The sequence below is a fragment of the Bombyx mori genome, chromosome 16, assembly GCF_030269925.1.
Source record: "Bombyx mori chromosome 16, ASM3026992v2".
NCBI lineage: Eukaryota > Metazoa > Arthropoda > Insecta > Lepidoptera > Bombycidae > Bombyx > Bombyx mori.
In genome coordinates, this window is record NC_085122.1 from 12,054,332 (window position 1) to 12,080,872 (window position 26,541).

The following is a 26,541-nucleotide window of genomic DNA, read 5'->3' on the forward strand; positions in this document are numbered from 1 at the left end:
AAAATAAAAAAACATTTTATTTGATTTTTTTTAAGAGATTTTATGACCTGGTATCTAAGACCTTTAAGTCATGTCTTATTTTACTTTATATTCTTAATTTTATGAAAAATGATAATATGGAGTGAAATGAAATGAAGATGATTAATTTGAGACATTAATCAACTGGGATGAAATTTAATGAAATGAGATGATATGGGATGAAATACAATCGTAGTAAAATGGTGGTCATTTACTGAGATTTTTTCAATGGACTTTTTGGAGGGACCCGAGAAGTTACGTCCAGCAGCTTTGTTTCATTTTCCCACATTTGTGCACTTTCACAGATATTAAACAGTTAATAAACCACCGTTATTACACATTTAAACCTGAAGAAACACTAAATAGACAAAATAAAACAAATCACACAACTTCACTCCTCGCGTTCCCGCCAAAAAGTCCTATTTTAATTGATTTTTTTTTTTTTAAGAGATTTTATGACCTGGTAACTAAGACCTTTAAGTCATGTCTTATTTTACTTTATAGTCTTAATTTTATGAAAAATGATAATATGGAGTGAAATGAAATGAAGATGATTAATTTGAGACATTAATCAACTGGGATGAATTTAATGAAATGAGATGATATGGGATGAAATATAATCGCAGTAAAATGGTGGTCATTTACTGAGATTTTTTCAGTGGACTTTTTGGAGGAACCCGAGAAGTTACGTCCAGCAGCTTTGTTTCATTTTCCCACATTTGTGCACTTTCACAGATATTAAACAGTTAATAAACCACCGTTATTACACATTTAAACCTGAAGAAACACTAAATAGACAAAATAAAACAAATCACACAACTTCACTCCTCGCGTTCCCGCCAAAAAGTAATTTAGTTCATAGACTATACACAAACACATATTGTTAGCATAGAGTATGATTGTATATAACTAATATAACCTAAATTTTTAGTCTGAAATTAAATGTCGTAGGGGAGTGTCGTCGCAGTCGTTGCGAATTTCAAAAGTGCTCGAAAAAAGAGACCATGTCTTCACGGCAAGGAACATTCAAAAACCCATTCTCCAGACCGTGGATGTCGGAGACAGGTGCAGCGGCTGCGGCTGGTGGTTCGGGTTCAGTAGGCTTAAAGGGAGTTGTAGCCGGCGGAATTACAGGAGGCATTGAAATTTGTATTACATTCCCAACAGAATATGTAAAAACACAACTGCAATTGGATGAAAAAGGTAAATAAAGCACGCCACAATTATCCGAACTAAGTTAGTTAACTAATTGGTGTTTTTCAATTCATAAATTCATTCAAATTTTATTTTTGTCTTATGATTTTGTATATACGTCATACGTAATTTTCCTGCTGTAGCGTAAATCTGTAGTTGAATAATTATGAATAAAGGGTTCTTTAGCACAGGAATTCAAGTTGTAACTAATCAACGTCTTTTTTAACCTTAAAATTTAAAACCAAAGGTTTCCATTACAAGTACATTTTACTGTGTAAACAACTGGAAATGGACTTTGTTCTTTTTTCTAATATCTTCAAGGTTATTCTAAATTAGCATTGAATTTCTTCTGCCTTAACTACGATATAGGTATACTACTACTACTTAATCGATTATTATTTATTAGTTACTTAAATACTTAAATCATGTTTTGAAAGGAATATTTTACAAATGAGAAAATAATTGCTTAGATTGAAGTTGCAAAGTATTCAGTATCAAATTAACTAACAAGTTCTATTACCAAAAGTAAAAGTTTTTCCTAATTTTTTCTCTTTTTAAACCAACTTCAAAAAAAAAGAGGTTCTCAATTTGATTGTTTTATAAATGTTATGTCATAACTTTATTCCGAGTGAACCGATTGTCTTATTTGAAAGCTGTATTATGTGGTCACATTTAAATTTTCTCAAGATCTGATCAGCAGTTTTTAAGCTATCCCCAATAATGCATATTTAATTGATTTTGACTATATGAATTATTATTATATCATCATGATATTTTGTTAATGTAAAATGTACAAAAGAAAACTGTCACCATCTTTCAAAAACGAGCATCATATTTGATGATTTTATGGTGGTGCCCCCATTTAATTTGGTGATGTTTTAATGAAGATCTACAGTCAAATACAATCTCTATACTATCTACATACAATCTTTCTCAATATATATACAATCTCTATACAATCACAAATATCTATGGTGATATGATATCTATCTGGTGGATGGGCTATATATCTGCCTACAAAGCAAAAAATATGTTATCACTCTAGCAGAGTAGTTAGTAACTTTTTTACCCCCAAGAGGGTAATTATCATAGGCTCTACAATTAAACATGTTATCACTTTAAAAATTACATTAAAGACTATAATTAATTCTTAAGTAAATAATTCATAATGTGAACGATAATGTTATTATCTTGTATTTGTAAAGCAAGTCATATGTAATATTTGCATAGTAATAAAGTAATAATATACTGATATAAGTGATTGCATTATTTAGGTTGATTTGATTTTAATTGGTCTGATTTGGTTTTCAACTAAAATATGACTTGCTCACAGCAAAGAAACTTTATTTTTAGTTGATGCTGTATGTAGTTTCCAGTAAAATAAAATTATGAATTAAATGCCTTTTAAAATCTATTTTATTTAGTATTTGGTTCAAACATTGGGTTCACTGAATTATGAAATCATCATTTATGAACAAAAAATTCCCCATTCATGTAACATATTAAGCAACTTTATAGTTTTTATAACTCATTTCTAAACTATAAAAAGAGTATTATGGGACTCAAAAATCTCAGTATAAAAACTGTTTTAAGATATTTTAAATTTGAAGGCCAAGCAGCCTAGAACAATAATTGTAAATAAACATGCTTTAATAAAAACCAATTTCAAATAGAAAAAAAGATATTCCAAAACAAATTAATATACACTAAAAACAATAATCATTGAAATGAGTTGGTGTGATATTGAGTTATTCATCTATTTGTCGCGCACATACTTAATGCATATTTATGACTTATATGGTTTTTAAGACTTATATATCATAATCAGAACTGGACTAAATTGAAATGGGACCACACGGGAAGTGTCAGCTTTCTAATAAAAAAATAACTATCAAAATCGATTCACCCAGTCAAAAGTTAAGAGTTTACAAACATAAAAAAAACAGTCGAATTGAGAACCTCCTCCTTTTTTGAAGTCAGTTAAAAAGAATTTTTTTTTTTTAGGATTTTGTAACTCCAACCTAATTTATTATACGACCTAATTTATTATTATATACAATGCCAAAGCAAATGCCATTTGATATGATCAGATTATGGAGACTATAATGAAAATGTTGCTTACCACTTTGCAACCCTTGAACAAAGTCCCAATTTTATTATATAATGCGTGCTGCTTCCTTCAAGCTATCATTCAAGGTTACTTTGCGTTTAAAAAAAAGACAGAATCAAAAGCAAAAGTTCCTCACACTGAACTTGTCAAAGTCATTATATAGATCCTTCATAGTGCCTATTCAAGATGTTGAAAATGTCTATTATATCTTGCTCTCTATTGGATAGTATTAGTAGTGTTCTGTTTGAAGCATGAACAAACATATTTAGCAACATTGTTTGTTTAATGATTACAGTGCGTAAGGACATGATAATAATTTTGACAAGATAACTTCTAAAGATTCCACAGCTTTTAATAATAAAATAGAAAATATGTGCTGTGAATCATGAGGGATTTATTAACGAGAATTACGATCAGTAATTTAATAAAAAATGAAACTTATAATAACGTTGGTCTCTTCGTCGTTCGTAAAATAACTTGGTGGGTGGCGCATTTACGTCGCAGATATCTATGGGCTCCAGTAACTACTTAACACAAGGTGGGCTGTGAGCTCGTCCACTTATCTAAGCCATAAAAATCTTCTAGGGAGCTGAAAACTTGAAGGACGGCTTAAGTCTATTGTTCAAAAGGAGTACACTTTGCAAGTATTTCCTAGGTGAAAAAAAAGAAGAAAAAAGACAAAAACTTTATTTTCTTTAAAAAAAAATTTTTCTTCGTTTTTTTGCTAAATGAGGATGTTCATCTAATAATGTAGCCACATCCGAACAACTTTCATTTTGCATATTAAATTTGACTGTTAAGACGGCAAATAATGTTTTTACAGAACGTTGCGACTTCTCACTGCTCCAGTAATCATTCCCTAGTGAAAATACCCTTTCAATAGCACCATTAGTGCCTGGACAGGATAAGAAAATTTCTATTAAATCTTTTAAATTTTCATGTGGGATTATGTTCTAACTCTAAAATGCCGAAAGATTTCGAAAGATGAAATTATACAAATGAGTACTGTCGGAGTACATGATTTGAAAAGAGTACGGTTTGCAAAAAAAGAGTACAAAACTCAGTAATTGAGTATAGTTGGTCACCTTATTTAAGTTTTTTTTTATTATTGCTCTTGCAATGCCAGGAGCAGAGCCAAGCCGCTGCCTACCGTAAATATACATACGGTAGGCAGTAAGTAAACATACTAAACATTCCCTCCATACTGATAAATAAAAATAATCGACGTAGCTCGGAGATTCGGTTAGTAGAAATAGCAGAGGACTAAGAACCGACGATCGCCGGAGCACACATCCGTGAGTGTAGAATTTACACCGACAGTTCAGAGTTCAGTGGCGTAAATTGGAATAGGCCTATATCTAGCAATAGATGACTGAAATATCTTTTGATATTAGTAACTCACACACATTCTTTCACAGTTCCAAGGACGAAATATTTACTAAACGGACAACGGCCGTCTGGTGTAGTGACATGGTCACTATACAAGGGGGTCGCGGGTTCGAATCCTGCCAAGGGAGGATATTTGTGTGATAAATATAAAATTTCTTTTCCAGGGTTATGGATGTACATTAAATATATGTATGTGTATAATAAAAATCTTACATTTATTTCCGTTATCTGGTACCTCTAACACAAGCTCTTTACGAACTTAGCACGGGACCAGTTAACGTGGCATGATTGTCAGTAAATATTTATTTATTTAACTCCATAGAGCACGTAAACCACGTCCTTAGGATCCATCAGATCCAATAAGCTTTGCATTAGACGCCTTCAACTCTAACTCGACAAAGAGTTCGACGTGCAACCAAACCCATGCATCAGCCCGCTGAGTTTCTCGCCGGATCTTCTCAGCGGGTCGCGATTCCGATCCGGTAATAGATTCATTCGCGAAGCAGCTGCTCTTGAGTTGTTAGGTCTCCTTGAGGAGGCGCTCGGGCACCTGTTAGCAAATCCCACTCCTCCTGGCTGAGCCTATACTCGCCCACGTGTCCTGGCGAAACTGGAAAGGTCTCCGGGCCAGCAGTAATTCTTCGATCATTAAAAAGCACCTAAATATGTCCCGTTCTTTGGCATTAACCAATCTACTTTCAATCACGACACATTGGTTTGTATGAGGTCAAATGATTTGTTTGTCCACTTCTTAGCGTTTCATTTAAAATAAATATATGCTTTCAAGGTTGCGTTTAAATAATGTTAAGGAAACGATTTGTTATATTATATATATGTTATAACGTGACGTGTTAGAAATAAATAGGAAAATATAAAAAATAAACAACTATTATTTACTTTAGTTTGAATCTTACATCTGTTTTTTTATTTATTTTTTTATAGCTTAGATGGTTGGACGAGCTCACAGCCCACCTGGTGTTAAGTGGTTACTGGAGCCCATAGACATCTACGACGTAAATGCGTCACCCACCTTGAGATATAAGTTCTAAGGTCTCAGTATAGTTACAACGGCTGCCCCGCCCTTCAAACCGAAACGCATTACTGCTTCACGGCAGAAATAGGCAGGGTGGTGGTACCTACCCGTGCGAACTCACAAGGGGTCCTACCACCAGTATTATCGTCGGTTCTTGAAGCGCGTACCAATTTTCAAGTTAATCAGATGTCTCAAATTCATTGAGAATGACGTGCAAAGATTACGTTAAGTACAAACATAAATATAATAATATACCAAGCCAACAAAAACGCGTTGAAAATAAATAACCATGCAATGGATTCTCCATCGGCAAGCTTCGTGTTCTATCATCGGATCTCCAAGGTTGCTATTCTCAATTGAAGGAAACATTTCTGTGCGTGTGCAATAGAGAATCTATTTAAATAACTGGATTCTAATTTTGATGCTCTGCATGCTGGCTGTTTTGGCTAGCATTTGATTTCAATAATCATAAGAAGATGAATAGTATTTATTTGTATTTAATCGTATGTAAGTTTATCTTATATTGTATTTATTTTTCACATTTTTTTTTATTGCTTTGATGGGTGGACGAGCTCACAGCCCACCTGGTGTTAAGTGGTTACTGGAGCCCATAGATATCCACAACGTAAATGCGCCACCCACCTTGAGATATAAGTTCTAAGGTCTCAAGTAAGTTACACATGTGTATATAAGTATAATAGCCGGCAATCTTCTTGAGCATTTGTTGACGTAGTGGGGGTAAGTTTGCGCATGGTACACTCACGTGCAAAAACCTTATTTACTCTGCGTCATAATGCAATTTAATTATTAAAATCAACATATGTATTTATTTATATATTTATTAGAACATCAACAAAAAATATAGGTTAATAATTATAATAATTTAATCTTGGGGTAAAATAGATATTCCTTCTATTAAGTCAAAACTAGAGCTGTTGCCAGGTCTTCGTTCATTTGAAGCGAAGCTGGTATTTGTAATTTTTTTTCGTTATCATAATCTTGACCATTATCATCATCACTGTTTTCATCACCCGAGTCGCCATCATCGTGATAAGTCGACATAGGGCTCATCGGTGTAGTTTACGACTCGGTCAGTTCGATCTTCTTTTTTGTCTATAATTAATTATTTTTTGAAGATATTCGATTCGTAGTAATCGAATGTTACTTTTTTCAATTACCAGCTTCCGATTATTTTCTGTTTTTTTTTCCATCTGAAGCCTAGCTCTTTCATAATTCGTCGTAAACTTCATTCCGAGCCATTAAAATGTATATCTTCTTTAAAATTTTCGAAGCCTTTCTACGGTACGGAGTTTCGCTGCTTGTTATGTAGTTATTATGATTACATCTTTTTATTACAGATTGAACGAAACTATCCATTCCGGTAACTTTCTTCTTCCCTGATCTTTTCTTACCCGGAGTCCCAAGCACGATGAGCAAGCCAGAGCCTTTAGCTTCGTTAATAATGCACCTAACAGTACTCACTGATGTTTTTGTTGCTTCCGAAGTCTGTTTTACTTTTTCCATAATATCATTCTTCCCCTGTTTTATAATGAAGCAGTATACGTCGTACACAATTTTTCTACCCTTTCTTTTGAATACTACACCAGTTTGTCGCGGCATAGCGTATTTTTTATAAAAAATCAACAAACACTCAACAAATAGCAATGGCAACAAAGTCAACAAGCAATAATTATAACAAAATATAACTTAACGATTAGTAACGATAGACTTTTCACTGTACGCAAGCGTACTTTTGGGAGCAAGCGGAACGAAGGCGCGGTGCGGGACGCAAGGTTCGACTGATCTACCAATAACGCGCTCGATACGATTTCCCCTGCCGTCGCGCCTCACCCTCACCACCAAAGTGATCTAAAATTCGGTTCTGCGCAGTCAAGGTCATTTGCTCACGATGTTTGCCGGTTACTATATATATTTTTATGTAAGTTTATTCAGATATAGCACCGTCCATGCTAGTTTGCTTATTCCTCTCTGCAAGATTGTCTGGATGAGGCCGCCAATTTATATCACCGTCTATTATTTGTTTTATATGCTTACTCTGTACATGTGGTGTCAAATGAAGAGTTATTAGTATTAAGATGAACAATTACTATGGTTTTTTTCTTTCATTAGCTTACCCTGTAACAATATACATTACGGAATTTTCACTAACATCAAGGCGCGTCCGACTTACTTTAGAATTTGCATATGTACAAGATATGTGATACTTTTAAAATACATACGAGTGTATTCGGGAGTCTAGGGGGCGGGTGAAATTTTTTCAAAGAAATTCGTCCGTAAAAACCACTGTAGATTTTTATACTAGTATAGATAGATAGTAGTATAGTATACTACTATAAATTATTTCCTTATATTTTATGTTAGATCGATTCTCGTTATCGTTTTGTCTTGTTTGATCGTGCGCACATGGCTTATGTTACAAGTCAGATATTTGTTTTACTTGTTGTTACTTATGTGTATCTTTTTAGCTTGTAATGTGTATTGTGTGCCTAATAAATAAATGAATATATATCGCGCACTACCTCGAATGATACACATCTCCAGAGCTCTCATTAGTACTGTATAACCTACCCTTTAAGGTCGGTACCAAATCGGCGATCCCTACCGTGTGAACCCGCATTATATCCTATCGATAACAAATAAAAGTATGTTGTGTGAGTTTAAATGCTGTTTGATTTTCTTATAAGGAAAATACTGTTACTGTGTCAAGTACATTGCACAGAGGCCAAGAGCTTAGGTTTCATTACACCATTTACCAGATATTTTAAAGGGACTATATATACCTAATCGACAATCCCATTCTCACGGATCGTTTGGAACCTCTGGGTCTGTGGAGGAACTTGGGTTCCCTCTGTATTTTGTACCGTATGTTCCATGGGGAGTGCTCTTGAGGAATTGTTTGTGATGATACAATCATGTCGTTTTCACCATCGCACCGCCCGCCACCGGAGTAGAGTTCATCCATACAACCTGGAGCCACTGCGATCATCCACAGTGCGTCACCATCAGGTTTTACGCAAACATTAACTATATACAGTAATCTATACGAAGGCAAATGTTAACTGGGGGCAAGAAGTCCCTTTAGATCGAAAAGCCCGATATCAATTGGCCCTAAAACCTTCATTGTAACTTTAATTTTTTCAGGTGGTACCAGAAAGTATAACGGTATAGCGGACTGCGTCAAGAAGACAGTGAAAGGACATGGTTTCTTCGGGCTCTATAGAGGTCTCAGCGTGTTGCTATACGGATCGATACCAAAATCTGCCGTCAGGCACGTAACTATTTAAATAATAAATTCATTTATTTCATTCTTTACCTTTGCAATTAGGAGATAAGTGTACTAAAATTCCGTTTTGGTACTATGTTTCTTTTTTTGTTCTCCTACCTATGCTGATAGCCTTGAGAGTCTATTTCAGCTTCGCCCTAACGTGAAGATGAACTCACGGGGCTCAAACCGGGAGTGTTCCATCCCATCTTGAGATATAAGTTCTAAGGTCTTAGTATAGCTACAACGGCTGCCCCACCCTTCAAACCGAAACGCATTACTGCTTCTCGGCAGAAATAGGCAGGGTGGTGGCATCTACCCCTGCGGACTCACAACCGTCCCACCACCAGTAATTACGCAAATTATAATTTTGCGGGTTTGATTTTTATTACGCGATGTTATTCCTTCACCGTGTAAGTCAATCGTGAACATTTGTTAAGTAAGTAATTCATTACAAAAATTGGTACCCGCCTGCAGGATTCGAACACCGTTGCATCGCTAGATACGAATGCACCGGACGTCTTATCCTTTAGGCCAGGACGACTTAATATATATATGTATGTGTATTTTAATCATACATATATATGTGTATTTCAATCGATAGCTACACCGCGTGTAATTCGTTTCCAAATAATTGTTATCTACCTGATGGTTGTCTGCAAGAGATCCTTCTTAGCAATAAGATTGCCAATTGTACTTTTTTTTGTATTTAATGTTTCGCTTTGTTTTTTTTTGTGTGCTTTTATAAAGAGTACTCTCCTTTTCTCTCTCTCTTTCTCTCCCTCTCTCTCTCTCTCTCTCAAACCCACACTTTATACATTTATTCAAACAAAACCAGACCGTCAAACAGCTTGAATATAAAAATAAATAAAATACAAATATGAAGGTCGGTTCGGAGTTGTGTCAATGTCATCGCACTAGCTCGTAGTATCTTATCTCGGTGATTGTCGATCACGTATATGAAACGGGACCGCTGATGTAATAATGTAAATGTTTTATTTCGATTGGCCGATATTATTTACTGTGCTATAACTATCGCTTAGTGCGTGAAGAGATAGATCAATCACTCTATTACGCAAAGAACTCTGCTCTGTACAAGTTAGTTTTAAATTAGTTGTAGTTAGTTGTAGATAGTTATAAGGGAAAAAAAAAAAAAAAATTAGCATTAAGGAAGCAGAGGACAGCAGCCGGCGCCGGGGTGACTCCTCCACGGGCACCGAGCCGTCACCAGACCAGCCCATGTTTATGTATATATCATTTTGTCGATGTAGTGCAGCCGTGCACGCTGCGAACAGCGTACCTCCCCCAATTACTCCCTGCATTAGGAGTGGGTGATATAAATCGTATATAGATTCAATATCTATATATCGCAGCAATATCGTTGAATCCGATATCGCCCCGCACGAAATCTATATATCGATATCAGCCGATACACGATATTGCTCGATGTGATGCGCATCGCCATATCGGACCGATTCGTGAATCGAAATCTATATTTCGATATCAGCCGATACACGATATTGCTCGATGTGATGCGCATCGGCATATCGTACCGATTCGTAAATATCAGCAATATTCGTTTGGTTCGTATCAGGGTTGTTGCGGATGCAAAAATTTAGACATCCGCGGATGCAGATGCGGATGCGGATTATTAGAAGTACACATCTGCGGATGCGGATTCGATGCGGATGCGGATTTTGGGATTTTAAAAGGATAATTATTTATTTATTTTTGAAATATCCTTTTAAATTCCCTTATTTTAAACTTCCTATATTTTAAACTGAAAATCAATTTAATTTTAACTTATTATTTATTTAATCATATTATTAGAACAAAATTACACCAGTTTTTAGTTTTACTTATGACACAACAGAATTTTAAGCTTCTAGTTGCATAATAAAAAAATCTTTGTTTAATAATTAAAGTTAAAGATTGGTGAATTATATTTAATAAATAGCAATATTGCAGCCTTCTCAGCTTCCAACCTGTTTCTTAGTGGATTATATATTAACCCAGCTCCACTAAATAGTTGTTCGCTGGGAACACTGGCTGGTGGAGGTGATAAATATCTGCATGCTAATTTGGAGAGAATTTTAAATTCGCAACGGTTAACTTTCCACCAATTAAGTGGATTTTCATCTAAATCTAGTCTTTTTTTGTTACGATAAATAACTAATTCTTTGCGGAGAAGAGCATCGGGGCTACTGTTGTCCGGTTCTCCTTCACCTTCATCTTCGCTCGATGAACCTAACATCATGGCAAGATCGCTTTTTAAGCAAGTCTTCTTACTCATACTGGATGTTCCTGGTTCAGGATCGAGAGAATCTCCCATTCTCATTCTTTTTGTTTTTTCCGCCGGCGACTTAGGAGAATCAGGCACGACAGGATCATTCACCATCTTTATTATTTCATCTTTTATTTTTTCTTCGGTGACTGGTTTGAAAAATTTATGCTTATAGCGAGGATCTAAATATGTGGAAATTGCATATAAGTTGTTATCTTCCAAAGAAGAAAATTTCGCTGAAAATTGTGATTTCAGATTAGAAACTGCCAACCGAATACTATCACTTTCTCGTGGTTTTGTTAAATAGACGTCAAGTTTTTTCAAAAGCATTTGTATGATAGGAATCACAGATGATATGAGTGCTTGAGAGCTGCTCATTTCACGAGTGGCTTCTTCAAACGGTTTCAATACTTCAAGACAGCATTCTATTACTTTCCACTCTTCAGGCAAAATTGATTCAATATTATGATCATTGGCATAAAGACTTAATGCATCTTTTATCTTCATAAAACGCTCAAACATGTAGAACGTGCTGTTCCAGCGCGTCACACAATCCTGGAATACTTTAAGATGTGGTTGATTAAGTCTGTCTTGAATTTTTTCAAGTTGCTTTTGAGCAATGGTGGAATGGTTAAAATGAGAAGTAATTTTCTTACATTTTTGTTTGACGGCTTCTATGCATTCCTGCGATCGTAAACCATGCCGTATAACGATTTGTAACTTATGAACGGTACAATCTAAATCATTTAGCAATGCTAATCGCATCCCTCTTTTCATATTAGAGCCTTCATCTCGTATCATGCAATGCACTTTTTCATTTGAAATATTCCATTCAGCAAGCATTGTGTTAAATTTTTCTGCAATGATATCACCAGTATGACGGTCATCAAAAGTCTCGCATTTTAACACAATTGACGATCGTTCAAAGTTTTCTGATACTCCGTGGCAAGTTAGGCTAAGCAAAGAAACGCCTGAGCTGGGATCTGTCCAAATATCAGTAGTGAACGACTTATAATCATATTTTTCAATTAATTCTTTAACTTTTGCAGCAAGTTTTATGTATAGCTCATTGCACACGAAATCAGTAAAAAAATTTCGTCCCCTAAAATTATACTTCGGTGCTAACTCTTGTATGAGACGACGAAATCCAAGTCCTTCCACAAAGCTAAAAGGTAAATTTTGAAGCGCTATCATTTCGCCAATGAGTTTGTCAATCTTTTTTGAATTAGGGTTGTTAGTATCCCACTTCTTTTCTTTTTGTATTACTTCCTCTAACGAAAGTTGTTTTTTGGCTTGTTGCAACGGAGTCACAATTGTACCTGTAAAAGAATGCAACATAATTTACACAAACCAATTAAATCAATTTATCTAACCGTAACTAAATTTGTAAAACATGATTGTAAATCCGATATTTCGATATTTTCGATAAATTACATACCTGCTTCATCATTTTTTTTCTTCAATTCCTTTTCTTTATTCGCACTTTGGAATAAACAAAATTCCTCCGGGTGTATTGATTTCAAGTGATTTTTCAAAGAAGTAGTAGTGCGTCCCTTCCGCGAGTAACTTTTATTACATATCTTACACTCCGACCTCTCCGGATCATTTTTGTCTATTGTAAAATAAGTCCAGATATTGCTTTTTATTGGTGGCGACATTTCACTTAACATTTATGTCAAAATATTCATTAAACACGCAAAAAACTATGAAGTACACAGTAAAGTTTACTGAGTAAACACTCACTGTAACTATAATTTATTGACAATGAGAAAAAACAAAACAAACAAAACCTGTAGGATCTTGTTACCAATGTGCGCCTTCCTATTCGTCAGTTGCCACTCTGGCTCCGCCCACTTTCTTTACATGTAGTTACTTGTTAATGTGAATCTGCATCCGTAAAACTCCGCATTGATTGATGCGGATGCGAATGCGGATGCAGATGTCTGAATTAATGCGAATAGTCCGCATTTGCGGATGCGGATGCGAATATTCGTAACACCCCTGGTTCGTATCGAATCGGCCAGAGTGAGTGAGCGCACGATAGGGATATCATGTGATGAATGAAACAGAAACAGGTATTATCCATACAATTGTAAACCTTATATTTAAGTCCATATGTCTGTAGATTATTCTTAGCGTATCAGCAGGATACAATTAAGGAAAGAAGTTTCAACTTTCGACCCTAACTTGAATGCAGTATAGCCTATTTGCATCGTTGAATTTAATTTCACGCGGTTTGACCTTGAACTAGAATTTTTGGACAAGTGTTTATAAATACTTAAAAGTTTTTTGTGTTTGATTTTTAAAGTACACATTTTTCTATTTTTAGTTGAATCCAAATAATTGAGTTTATTTCTTGTTGTTTGTATTAAACTTTTGAAATCTACACTCTTTTGGTATATTTTGTAATTTTAAATAAAGACACAAAATACTAAAAACTGAAAATAATGTAGCCAGTCCTAAGCCTGGTAAAATCATGAAGGAAAGTTTTTTTGATATTTTTATTTTCATGTTCTTTTTATTACTTTAAAGATCATATTATAAATTGATATCAGAAAACCAACCGTATAACGTTGACTTAAATCTATATCTACTACGATATTATATCAGCGTATCGTTTCAAATCTCAAATATCATGAATCGAGAAAATCTACTAGCATCCATCAATATATAGATTCAGAAAATATATAGATTCAATATCCGATATTGATCCTCGATATATAGATACGATTCGATACGCAGCAAAACCGATATTACCCACTCCTACCCTGCATCAACTTCACCCCTGCCCTGAGATGGCAGGGAGCGTCTGCCCAGGCAATGGGGTTTGCCCCGAGGCCCGTTCCGTACCCCCGTCAGGGGGTACGACGACCCCTCTTGCTTGCTTGCTTGCTCTGTACAAATTTACGGAAATTCGATTAACGTTTACCCATTATTTTTTTTTGTAAATTATTTTGAAAACTGTAAAGCTTAAGTCTAAATTCTCGGTATGGTAACGAGTACACGATGCTTGCTTTTTAGATTAAACTCGTAAGTGGAATTTTTAAACAACACACTTTACTGATGGTAGGATGTGAGTCCGCACGGTTAGGTATCACAACCCTGTCTATTTCTGCCGTGAAACAGTAATGCATTTCGGTTTGAAGGGTGGGGCAGCCGTTGTACAGTAAAAACTGAGACCTAAGAACTCATATCTCAAAGTAGGTGGCGGCATTTCGTTGTAGACTTTAACCCTCAGACACAGCCCACTGAGTTTCTCGCCGGATCTTCTCAGTGGGTCGCGTTTCCGATCCGGTGGTAGATTCTGCGAAGCACGGCTCTTGCTAGGGTTCGTGTTAGCAACGTCATCAGGTTTGAGCCCCGTGAGCTCACCTACTAGTTAAGGCGACGCCGATATAGCCTATCAAGGCTATCAGCTTAGGTAGGAAAAAAAACAGTAGATATCTATCGGCACTTAACACCAGGTGGGCTGTGAAATCGTCCACTCATCTAAGCAAAAATAACAAAAAATAAGAAAAAAAAACTCAATTATAAGTGTCAAACGATATGTTCAATATGTTCAAACAATACGAATGCACTAAGTATATTATTCACGTAATCATGTCGGTTCTCGTGTCGCCGCTAAGTGGAGCTCTAAATGATAACGATGAGTTCACGTGTCAGGTTGTTGCTGTGCATTTAGATCGCATGTGTACTTATATAAATCACACAATGACGTTTTGAGAGTATTACCCACGTATATGAAAAAAATTGCGGAGATATAGGTGTTTATTTAAAAAAAAAAAAAATTCATTCAGCGTTCGAATATTTTTATTGCTTAGATGGGTGGACGAGCACACGTCCACCTGGTGTTAAGTGGTTATCGGAATCGATTCTCGGTTTCGGTTTGAAGGGTGGGGCAGTCGTTGTGACTATACTGAGACCTTAGAACTCATATCTCAAGTTGGGTGGCGGCATATACGTTGTAGATGTCTATGGGCTCCGGTAACCACTTAACATCAGGTGGGCTGTGAGCTCGTCCACTCATCTATGCAATGAAAAAAATGCAAGCGAGAGCGCGAGAAAAGCGATATAGAGGCACGACCAGCCCAAACGTTATCTTGTGACACGTTTATTTCTATTTTCAGATGACGTCAGAGCTAGCAGTTCAATAGTTCTGCTACTGATGTTATGACGTAAAACTATCGTCCGTAAACCGACTTTACAGACAACCAAAATTGATTAAATTCTTATCTGTTCGGTTTTCTTTTGTGTTCAAAACTGTGAAATAATATAATCACAATGTAAAACACGACATTAAACTGCAAAAATCTTCTCAGTGGGTCGCGTTTCCGACCCGGTGGTAGATTCTGCGAAGCACGGCTCTTGCTAGGGTTCGTGTTAGCAACGTCGTCAGGTTTGAGTCCCGTGAGCTCACCTACTAGTCAAGGTTACGCTGAAATAGCCTCTCAAGGCTATCAGCTTACGTGGGAATAAAAAAAACTGCAAAAGTAGTTTTAAGTATGCTTAGAGACGGCATTGCGTGGAATTCGAAATATTTTAAAGGCGAAAATTTGCAGCCAGAACGCAGAACATTTAGAAAAACGTTCTATAATAATGATGAATGGTTCGCTTAAGAAATCGTACATCCCAATTGTCACAACAATCACAACTGGCACAACAATCAGAACTGGCCGATTAGTATTATTTGCATATTTCAATGATAGACCCGGCTTACCGATTAAATTATTTTAAACATTATTTTACAAATGAAATAAAAAAATAAAAAATCCGGTGCTTATTAAAAATATCCCTTTCTAGATTCGGTGTGTTCGAACAAGCCAAACTGTACATGGTTACCGACAACGGTACCCTGACGACCACCGGTAAGCTGGCCTGCGGGCTGGCTGCCGGAGTGGCCGAGGCGATCTTCGCCGTCACGCCCATGGAGACTGTGAAGGTGAAGTTTATAAACGACATGCGCCTAGAGAAGCCCAGGTTCAAAGGTTTCTTCCACGGCGTCAGGACTATTGTTAGGGAGGAAGGTGAGTTTAATTTAGTTTTAAAGTTACTGATCACTAATAAAAACGATCCAGCGGCTCTCACACTTGGAGCTAAGAAACCTTTTTTTTTGTTTTGCATTGATGAATCTATTCACGGTTACCCGACCAGTGGTTCATTAGTTCGGATTATGTCGGACCCCGGTGCCATTGAAGATAGACTACGCGTTGTGTAATGCGGATTACCCGCAGAATGATTGCCGAATAAACCCCATCGCTGATTTTCTCCGCCGACCCAAAGACCGCCATTGTAGGCAGTCTGTCTGGTCGACGCCACAGATGTTTCTTTTCTTTTTTTTTACTTAGATGGGTGGACGAGCTCACAGCCCACCTGGCGTTAAGTGGTTACTGGAGCCCATAGACATCTACAACGCAAATGCGCCACCCACCTTGAGATATAAGTCCTAAGGTCTCAGTATAGTTACAACGGCTGCCCCACCCTTCAAATCGAAACACATTACTGCTTCACGGCAGAAATAGGCGGGGTGGTGGTACCTACCCGTGCGGACACACAAGAGGTCCTTTTTTTTTCCGTGCGGACACACAAGAAGTCCTAGCACTAGAGCCGGAACAGAACCAGCCTGCAGTTCAAGAACGCGATAAACCACCGCCAATTCACTCATCCACCTACTATTTCCTAGCAAATAAGTACATTGATAACGCAAAAGAATCTGTGGTATGTTTAGTAAAATAAATGGTGCGCATGCAAATTGGTACATGTGAAAGAAGTGAAGTGAAAGTGGAGTATTGTGGTTTTCTTCATTTTTCATCCTTAAATCAAATTTCCCTTGTACTCTGGAATGCTCGTATTTCATCGCTGTGAAGGTTTTGGAGGGAATGTATGGATCTGAATGTTGGGCGACGAAAGTAAAGCATAAAAGAGGAGTACATGCGGCAGAGATGCGAATGTTGAGATGGATGTGTGGAGTGACAAGAATGGACAAGATAAGGAATGAGTATATCAGAGGAAGTGTGAAAATAGACCAGATAATTAACAAATTAAAGATTGAACGGGTGTGACTAGGAGATCGGAGGCATGTGACTAGGAGATGTATGGAAATAGTAGTGCAAGGTAAAGGGGGAGGACGTCGACCGAAGAAGACATGAATAGAGTATGTGAATGACGATATGAGAGAGAGAAAGAAATGGGTGTTGAGACGGCTGATAGAAGAGAAGATAATGGAATAGAAAAATTCGCTTTGCCGACCTCACCTAGTGAGATAAGTTGGAGAAAAAAAAAGACTATAGAATGCTTGTATTATATAATAGAAACTGCAGAGGTATACGACTAAGGGAAGATCTTCCACCGAGCGGGTGATATTGCTCGGAAGACCGGCTGTCCAATTGTTGTTGTTCTGAACTTGTATATATGCGAGCTTATCTTGAAAATGTCGTAAGCGAGATTCAGGCATCTGTCAAATATCTTATGTTGTATAATGGCTACCCGCCACAGAAACGACCTAGCTCGCTTTGTCGTCACCACGGTCGAATGGTTCGCGAGACGCTCTGTCTACTTTCTCACTCTCGCTCTTCGTAAATAGTATCTTTTCTCTCTAGCCGTAACGAATCTGTCGCATACAAAAATACAGATTTTAATGTAACGTTTTAATGCCCAAACGATTCCACTAAAACTCCAGGTGTCGGAGGTGTATACAAGGGTGTCTCGGCGACGATCATGAAGCAGGGCAGCAACCAAGCCATCAGGTTCTTCGTTATGGAGTCTCTGAGGGACTGGTACAAGGGCGGAGACAGAGATAAGCACGTCCCTAAGTACATTGTTGGACTGTTCGGTGGTATAGCTGGTAAGTGGACTGTTGTGTTCGTGAAGTGTCATTCCTCTTAAGACCCCTTGGAATATAACGAGGAGTGAAAAGCTATTATTTTATATTAAGCGACAATATAACGAGCAGTGAAAGGCTATTTAGGATTTGATGACATTTTTGTAACTTTACAGGAGAGCCATTTAAAGTTTAAAATTTGGAAAAAATATCATTATAAAAAAACTGCTTCAGCTATTTGAATGGAGTAGAAAATATCGGATTATTGAGGCTAATACCAAATGAAACGGACCTTTAATTACAAAGATATCAAATAGTCTTTCACCGACTCGATATGTTCCGTTTCATTCAAATTATGAGGTCTCAGCCCAGCCTTTTTTTATTAAATCTGGTAACTACATACCTGATCCTGCGGACCGAATGGTAAACAATCGACGTCGCCCTAAACACGTCATTACGGATCCACCCGATCCATTAACGGTGCTTTTAGGTACCTCAAGCACCGGTCATCGTGCTCGTCGAACCCGTCGCCTACGACGAAGGGCTCGACGAGTAAATTAACCCACAGACACAGCCCACTGGGTTTCTCGCCGCGTTTCCGATCCTGTGGTAGATTTTGCGAAGCACTGCTCTTGCTAAGGCTAGTGTTAGCAATATCATCAGGTTTGAGCTCCGTGACCTCACCTACCCGTTCTGAGAATCTAGTATGAAAAAAATATATCAATAAATATTACTTTCAATTCTTGTTGAAATGTATTCACTGTTTCCTATTAATACCACCTAAAATGCCATAATCATTAAAATGTGCACCAGTTTTATTGTTCACGTCGACCTAAAGAAAATTCAATATGAGGGTAGAAATAAAAAATCTGTGCACATTTTCATCAGACTTTTTGGCGGGAACGCGAGAAGTGAAGTTGTTTTGTTTTGAAGTGTGATTTGTTTTGTTTTGTCTATTTAGTGTTTCTTCGGGTTTAAATGTGTAATAATGGTGGTTTATTAACCGTTTAATATCTGTGAAAGTGCACAAATGTGGGAAAATGAAAAAAAATCGCTGGACGTAACTTCTCGGGATCCACCAAAAAGTCCACTGAAAATATCTTAGTAAATGACCACCATTTTACTGAGATTATATTTCATCATATATCATCATCTCATTTCATTTCATCCCAGTTGATTAATGTCTCAAATTAATCATCTTCATTTCATTTCACTCCATAATATCATTTTTAATAAAAATATGAATATACATTAAAATAAGACATGACTTAAAGGTCTCAGTTATCAGGTCATAAAATCTCTTTAAAAAAATAAAACATTTTCATCACTTAACGAAACTTTGTGTTATTTTTCGATTAACCACAGGAGCTGCCTCGGTGTTCGGTAACACGCCCATAGATGTCGTTAAAACGCGCATGCAAGGCCTGGAGGCGGCCAAGTACAAGAACACCATTGACTGCTTCGTGAAGACCTGGAAGCACGAGGGTCCGCTCGCGTTCTACAAGGGCACCGTGCCGCGCCTCAGCAGGGTCGTGTTCGACGTGGCCATCACCTTCACCATCTACGACAGCATCATGGACGTCTTCAACTACGTGTGGAAGTAGACGTGGTGGTGGCTATCGCGAATTTAACGAGAAAACTGCCGAAATTAACACTAATCATACAGACAATTTTACTGGTGGTAGGACCGGTGAGTCCGCGCGGGTGGGTACCACCGCCCCGCCTGTTTCTGCCGTGAAGCAGTAATGCGTTTCGGTTTGAAGGGTGGGGCAGCCGTTGTAACTATACTGAGACCTTAGAACTTATATCTCAAGCTGTGTAGCGGCATTTACGTTGTAGATGTCTATGGGCATTACTGGTACCTATTTCTACCGCAGCGGGTAGATGACGGTATAATAACTGTAGATTAATTGCTTAAGAAAAAGTCATGAAGTAAAATTTGCAAAAGCAATAAGTTGATACGTGCATCTACAATGCAAAAGTTCAAAATGGGTCATTTGACCCCATTATGGTGTGTTTAGTGTTAATTTCGAATTGGTTCTCTAAATGACAAGCTTAAAGTTGATATTGACCGTGTATTTCGCGAAATAAAAAAAAATATGTAGTTGTAAAAAGTATATATTAGAAATATCATGTGCCCCGAAAAATACGCATAGTATATTTTGTAAACTATAACTTAAGGTATCACGTGTCCTCGTCTAACGCACGCGTCGGAGAGAGACGGAAGATTAATGTGATGACGCGTCTAACAACTTGTCATTGTGCATTGAAGTAAAGAAAGAAACGACTTGACTCGTAGAGCTGTCTCTGTCATCACCCAGTGTTACGTATTTAAAATGTGACGCGTGCGACAGAGACAACACTAGTAATCCGAATGAAAACTATTGGTTCTATTAAGTGCATTCGAATCATTTTTTTCTCAAGTTCTCATAATCTTGTTTTCTTGTGTGTTCGTTTGGGTAATTTTTTTTTGAATGAGCAAAGATATTTCAAAATTTTAACTTAGCTCAGAATCAAGAGACTATACAAGAGAGGTACCACCGTCCCGCCCATTTCTGCCGCGAAGCTGTCACGAAATCCGGCTTAAAATGCGAGACAGAATTTACACTATGAAATCGAGACTTGCTCACGGTGTGGTCTTTGTCATTGTTGTCCATGGGCCGGTACCCACGACAGACCAAACCGACTTTGAGCTCGTCCATTCTACTAGTGGAACAAAAAAAGTGGTTCCTTTTCAAAACATGATTATTTATAATTACATAATCAAAATCACTTTTACGCGTTTTAATCTCGCTTATATTAGCGTCACTACATCATTTCTGACGCTTAGAATACATAATACAGTTTACGTGGTCACTTCATTCACATATGTGACCACGAAAACTGTAAAACTTCCACGAAGAACACAATAAACTCGAAATTTAAACCGTAAAAGTGTTTTTAATTAAGCCTTAAACTATCGCGAGACTCAAAGAAAATCAATTTACTTTTTCATTGTACATTTGGAGAACTGCACTATGAATAACGGCGCTGTCGTCTCATTTAGCTAATTAGTCTTTAAATATTTCTGTGTTACAATGGGCACGTCTGACACCCCGAAACCCGAATGTGATATCGTTTTTAACATTACGATAAATTATTTTTACATAATTGAGTCGTCTATTATCAAAGGCGGCAATCTGTGCATTTGGACAAAAAAAAATTATTGATATGTCAATACAGATTGATTTGAATATAATCGTCTCCTTCAAAGAATACGGTTCAAAACCTGCATTAAATAAAGGTTAATAGTTAACCTGTTATTTATCTAAGATGTCGTTCCGAAGAGTTTTGTGACTGCCAATGGAATACAAAGTCAATAATTCGTTTTTCTGATTTACCAATCATTGTCCAAAAGTCAGATTGCCGGCTTTGATAATAGTCGACTCAATTACAATAACAATATTATTGACAGTCGAAAAAGATATCGAATGTCACTAATACTAATTTCGTAATTATAAAACTTTTGGTCTTATCTGTACATGTGTATAAGTCGGTTGCCGGACTATCGACTCTAAGGCGACGCGTTTAAGGCACATTCTAAAAAAAACAACCTGTAGATATGTGTGACGCGTTGATTCAATATTATTATGCTTCTGCGATTAAAATCTGAGACGATTTTAAGTGATGAATTATGTTAAGACTAAACCTTGCTACTATTGGCATAAGGTTGAAATTTATTTTCTCATTTTGGTGTCTTTACATACATTTTCGAATCAATTTTTCTAAAATAAATTCAATTGTTCTGTGTAACGCTATGAAATGAAATAGAAATGGAAATATTCAATTTTATGAATTGCAAGCGTACTTGCCCAACTTAATGTCTCTAATTTCATGAAATACTATTATTAAAATCACTAAAGTCACTTATGGACTTTACAAACATAAATTGTATATGAGTCGACTATTATCAAAGCCGGCAATCTGACTTTTGGACAATGATTGGTAAATCAGAAAAACGAATTATTGACTTTGTATTCCATTGGCAGTCACAAAACTCTTCGGAACGACATCTTAGATAAATAACAGGTTAACTATTAACCTTTATTTAATGCAGGTTTTGAACCGTATTCTTTTTTTTTTTTTTTTTTTTTTTTTTTTTTTTTTTTTTTTTTTTTTTTTTTTTTTTTTTATGATTGAAAGTTTACTGGTGGCCCGAAGGCCTTTCCAGTTTCACCAGGACAGGTGGGCGAGCAAAGGCTCAGCCAAGAGGGGTGGGATTTGCTAACAACTGCCCGAGCGCCTCCGAAGGAGACCTAACAACTCAAGAGCAATTGTTTCGCGAATGAATCTACTACCGGATCGGAATCGCGACCCGCTGAGAAGATCCGGCGAGAAACTCAGCGGGCTGATGCATGGGTTAGGTTGCACGTCGACCTCTTTGTCGAGTTCGACGAGTACGGTTACCGGGGTCCCTAAGCCTGCCCCTAGTATTAGAGCTGAAGGCATCTAATGCAAAGGTTATTGGATCTGATGGATCCGTAAGGACGTGTCTAGGGCGTCGACGGTGACTGGCTCTTGCATGATCAGGATTCGGGGAGTAGTCAGCGGCGGCAACGATAAGGCGATTATCATGACGCATAGCCTTATCGAAGTATCGTTCCGACGCTGACTTCATGTATTTCCGAATTGATTCGAGGCCCAGGTCGTCGTGTAGGTCAACGTTCCTCACGAACCACGGAGCCCCGACAGCTAACCTGCAAAAGCGGGATTGTAGGGATTGGAGGGTGTCTATGTGTGTGCGGGCCGCGTGAGCGAACACCACACTCGCGTAAGTCATGACGGGCCTTATGCAAGTTTTGTAAAGTGTCACCTTGTTCCGAAGGGACATTTTACTCCGCTTACAGATCATGGGGTAGAGTCTACCGAGAATAAACGCGGCACGGTCACGGACTGATTTTATATGCGGGCGGAATGTCATCGATGCATCCAGGGTAACGCCCAGGTACTTGACCTTCCTGGCCCAGGGTATGGGTTGTCTAAAGAGAGTAATCGGGGGTGTGAGATTCCTCCTCCTAATCCGGGAGGAAATCCGTGTGGAGCTTCCCCTCTGAAATAGCACCGCAGTACTTTTCGCTGGGTTGATGTCTATGCGCCATTTTCGGAACCACTGTCCTAGGGCTAGGGCTGCGCTCTGAAGCTTCTTCGCGATTAGGGACTTATTTCTACTAGAATAGTAAACAGTCGTGTCGTCGGCGAATAAAGCTAAATGGGTCGGCGGCGACCGGGGAATATCGTTGACGAATAAGCTAAATAGGAGGGGTGAGAGGACAGAGCCTTGCGGGACTCCAGCTGTGAGAGGTCGTGGGGAGGAGCGGGTTCCCTCGACTCGATATCGAAAAGAGCGGTTCGACAAGAAGTCCCGTATGATGAGCACGAGACTATCCGGCACGCCCATGTTGAATAGTTTGAAAATCAAACCATTGTGCCAGACTTTGTCGAACGCTTTTGCGACGTCGAAGAAGAGAGCTCCCGTGTATAACGGTTTTGGTCGATTAAGCCCCACAAGAATGTGCTCCGTGAGGCGGTGCACCTGTTGAACGCATGAGTGATTTGTACGGAATCCGAATTGTTCATCGATAAGAATGCCCTTGGATGAGACGAAGTCTCTGAGGCGTTTGTAGAGCAGACGCTCATACAGTTTGCCTAGAGACATGAGGAGGCTAATCGGGCGGTAGCTCGTCGGATGATCGAACCGTATTCTTTGAAGGCGACGATTATATTCAAATCAATCTGTATTGACATATCAATATTTTTTTTTTGTCCAAATGCACAGATTGCCACCTTTGATAATAGACGACTCATATATCTAAAGTGTTCTGATTTTAGAATTTAAAAACAAAAACTAGTCACTTGTGGAAACTTAATATCTAAAAGCTCTTAAAGTGAGAAATGTCAGTGAGAACACTATGTATGTAAAATGAAATTATTTAAATTAGTATTGAGCATTTGCTTGGTGAAAGGACGAAAATCTATATTTCTGTTAAAAATATTCAATCCCTTTGACAAACAGATGCAAAATGTGGAATTAGCGTTTCTATATACAGCGTGTTCTCTTTGGAACATCACTTTGAGTGCACAGAGCTTGCCGCTGTGACGTCACACATCACCAAACAACATTGAACTTATATCTCGAGGTGGGTGGCGCATTTACGTTGTAGATGTCTATGGGCTCCAGTAACCACTTAACACCAGGTGGGCTGTGAGCTCGTCCACCCATCTAAGCAAAAAAAAAAAACTCGTCGCCAAACTTACTACAAAGTAGGTTATGGTTATTTTTATCAATGAAACGTGAACGTTGGAAGCCATATAATTATTTTATTACCATTTATTATGACATGTGATTCGCGCAATCATACGCAAGTAATGAAAAGTGAAATATGAAATATATATTTTTTTTAATTAATTTATTTTTTTGCCGATTGTAAAACAAATCGTTTATTTTTTTTAAAGATATTTTTTAATTTAAATATTTCCGTATTCCGTTTTATATTTTTTAATGTTTTTTTTTTCTTTTTAATATGTGAAGAATTCCAACAGAGATGCTTTTGTTCGTTTTCGCATTTATTTTTTGTTTTTACATCTAATGTCACGCCCTTAAGGAATTGTCGAAAGAAAATGTACTTTAAGGAAACCCCATTTAAAGTCTTTATCGATTTAAAATGTCTATATACATATTTTTTTTACTACTTTTTTCAATAATATTATAGCTATTAATAAACCATAACTGAAGAGTTTTAGACAAAATCAACTACGGCTGTTTCGATTGCCTAAACCTAACTACCGGAAAGGCAATGAGATATATCAATAATACGTACAAAATATTTTTTAAGCTTGCAACATTTATTTTATCTTGCAATGACGTGCAGAACACGTTTTCTTCATAAAAAGCTTTTTTTTAATTAAAGATATTATAATGTCATGTTATGTTGTAAAATATCTTAGTACAGTAACATTTATTTATTTCTTTAACAAAATCAACATGAATTTTGCGAATTCTCTGTCCACCAAACATTAGATTAATTACTAAAGGCATTAAGTTTTCGTTCGTTATAGGTTTTATTTCGCTGTAACTAAATGACGTAGTGGAGAATGTTAATAAAAAAAAAAAACGTTTATGTATTAAAGATATTAATTAAAAACTGTAAAAATAAGGTACCGAAATTCAGAGGTAGGTAGCAAATTTGGCTGTGCCCATAACACCTATAATCAGCTTTGCCTATAAAGAGGCATACGCGTTTTACATTATTCGAGGTTGAGACGATGCTTTTTCACTTTCTTGCGCATTTGTATGACACACGTGAACTCTGACGTCATTGTTTTATATGAGTCATCTATTATCAAAGGTGGCAATCTGTGCATTTGGACAAAAAAATGTTATTGATATGTCAATACAGATTGATTTGAATGTAATCGTCTCCTTCAAAGAATACGGTTCAAAACCTGCATTAAATAAAGGTTAATACTTAACCTGTTATTTATCTAAGATGTCGTTCAGAAGAGTTTTGTGACTGCCAATGGAATACAAAGTCAATAATTCGTTTTTCTGATTTACCAATAATTGTCCAAAAGTCACATTGCCGACTTTGATAATAGTCGACTCATATATACATCGTGGTGTCTGTCGCATGAAATTAAAACACTCATTCGTTTTGTTTTTATTGTTAATTGTATCGTTATATTCTTGATGGGAATTATTAAAATAAGCACGTGTCGCATCACTATTGCATTATATACAATTTTCTCACAATAGAAATTCTGTTTTAGCTAAATTTTTTTCAAACTGTAAACCGTTGTACTATAGTTTGTTATAACACGTTAACTGCCGAAACACTAAAAGCAAAAATAACGTTCACAATTTGTAGTGAACATTACGTGTGACGTCATTTGTGTTCAAACGCTGACACAACCACTGATAGTACAAAAATACATGACGTATGTATTGCTAGCTTAATCTGTCTTATAAAAACTTTTTATCAAATTGTATTTAGTGATTTAAAATAAGAATTTTAATTCAATTAAGATTACTTAAAATGTACAAAGTCGCTTCGGCAGTCAACGTGTTAGTACTGATTATAAAGAAAATATCATTCCACACTCTACGCTTATCCTTTGACAAACAGTTTTATATTTTAACGAATACCTTTTGATGTAATGTTGACATGTTGAATTAATTATTTATTTAATGTTTTATTTTATTTTTTCTTGAATGAAAACAAATCGTTGTGGAAAATGTTTGTTTTATTCCTACCCTCCTCTGGTATTTATAAGTGTAATAATCAACACGTTGGACGCCACATGAAAAATCGAGTATTTTCATTCAGGCTAATGTAACCACGGGTGAGCCTATTTTTTTTATGGTTTTGATGGGTGG

The 26,541-nt window shown here is 36.9% G+C and overlaps 2 protein-coding genes across 2 annotated transcripts; one reads left to right on the top strand and one right to left on the bottom strand.

Annotated features, from left to right (window-relative positions):
- Positions 1 to 918: 918 nt before the first annotated feature.
- On the top strand, positions 919 to 26,400 carry LOC101744210 (putative tricarboxylate transport protein, mitochondrial). The gene is made up of 5 exons (XM_004922687.5): positions 919 to 1,221; positions 8,907 to 9,033; positions 16,112 to 16,335; positions 17,988 to 18,152; positions 19,494 to 26,400. Exons 1-5 carry the CDS (start codon positions 1,023 to 1,025, stop codon positions 19,730 to 19,732), a joined length of 954 nt encoding a protein of 317 aa, XP_004922744.1. The 5' UTR covers positions 919 to 1,022; the 3' UTR covers positions 19,733 to 26,400.
- Positions 10,819 to 13,318, bottom strand: LOC134200354 (zinc finger BED domain-containing protein 4-like). The gene is made up of 2 exons (XM_062673113.1): positions 12,750 to 13,318; positions 10,819 to 12,630 (listed from the first exon to the last, which is right to left on the bottom strand). The coding sequence occupies exons 1-2, from the start codon at positions 12,979 to 12,981 to the stop codon at positions 10,940 to 10,942; spliced, it is 1,923 nt and encodes a 640-aa protein (XP_062529097.1). The 5' UTR covers positions 12,982 to 13,318; the 3' UTR covers positions 10,819 to 10,939.
- Positions 26,401 to 26,541: the final 141 nt, after the last annotated feature.

Excerpts from the sequence above, each read along its gene's own strand:
- LOC101744210 (XM_004922687.5), top strand. The coding sequence starts at position 1,023 with ATGTCTTCACGGCAAGGAACATTCAAAAACCCATTCTCCAGACCGTGG. Across the intron at positions 16,336-17,987 it reads GACTATTGTTAGGGAGGAAG|GTGTCGGAGGTGTATACAAG; the intron begins GTGAGTTTAATT and ends CTAAAACTCCAG. Across the intron at positions 18,153-19,493 it reads ACTGTTCGGTGGTATAGCTG|GAGCTGCCTCGGTGTTCGGT; the intron begins GTAAGTGGACTG and ends GATTAACCACAG.
- LOC134200354 (XM_062673113.1), bottom strand. The coding sequence starts at position 12,981 with ATGTTAAGTGAAATGTCGCCACCAATAAAAAGCAATATCTGGACTTAT. Across the intron at positions 12,631-12,749 it reads GAAAAAAAATGATGAAGCAG|GTACAATTGTGACTCCGTTG; the intron begins GTATGTAATTTA and ends ATTCTTTTACAG.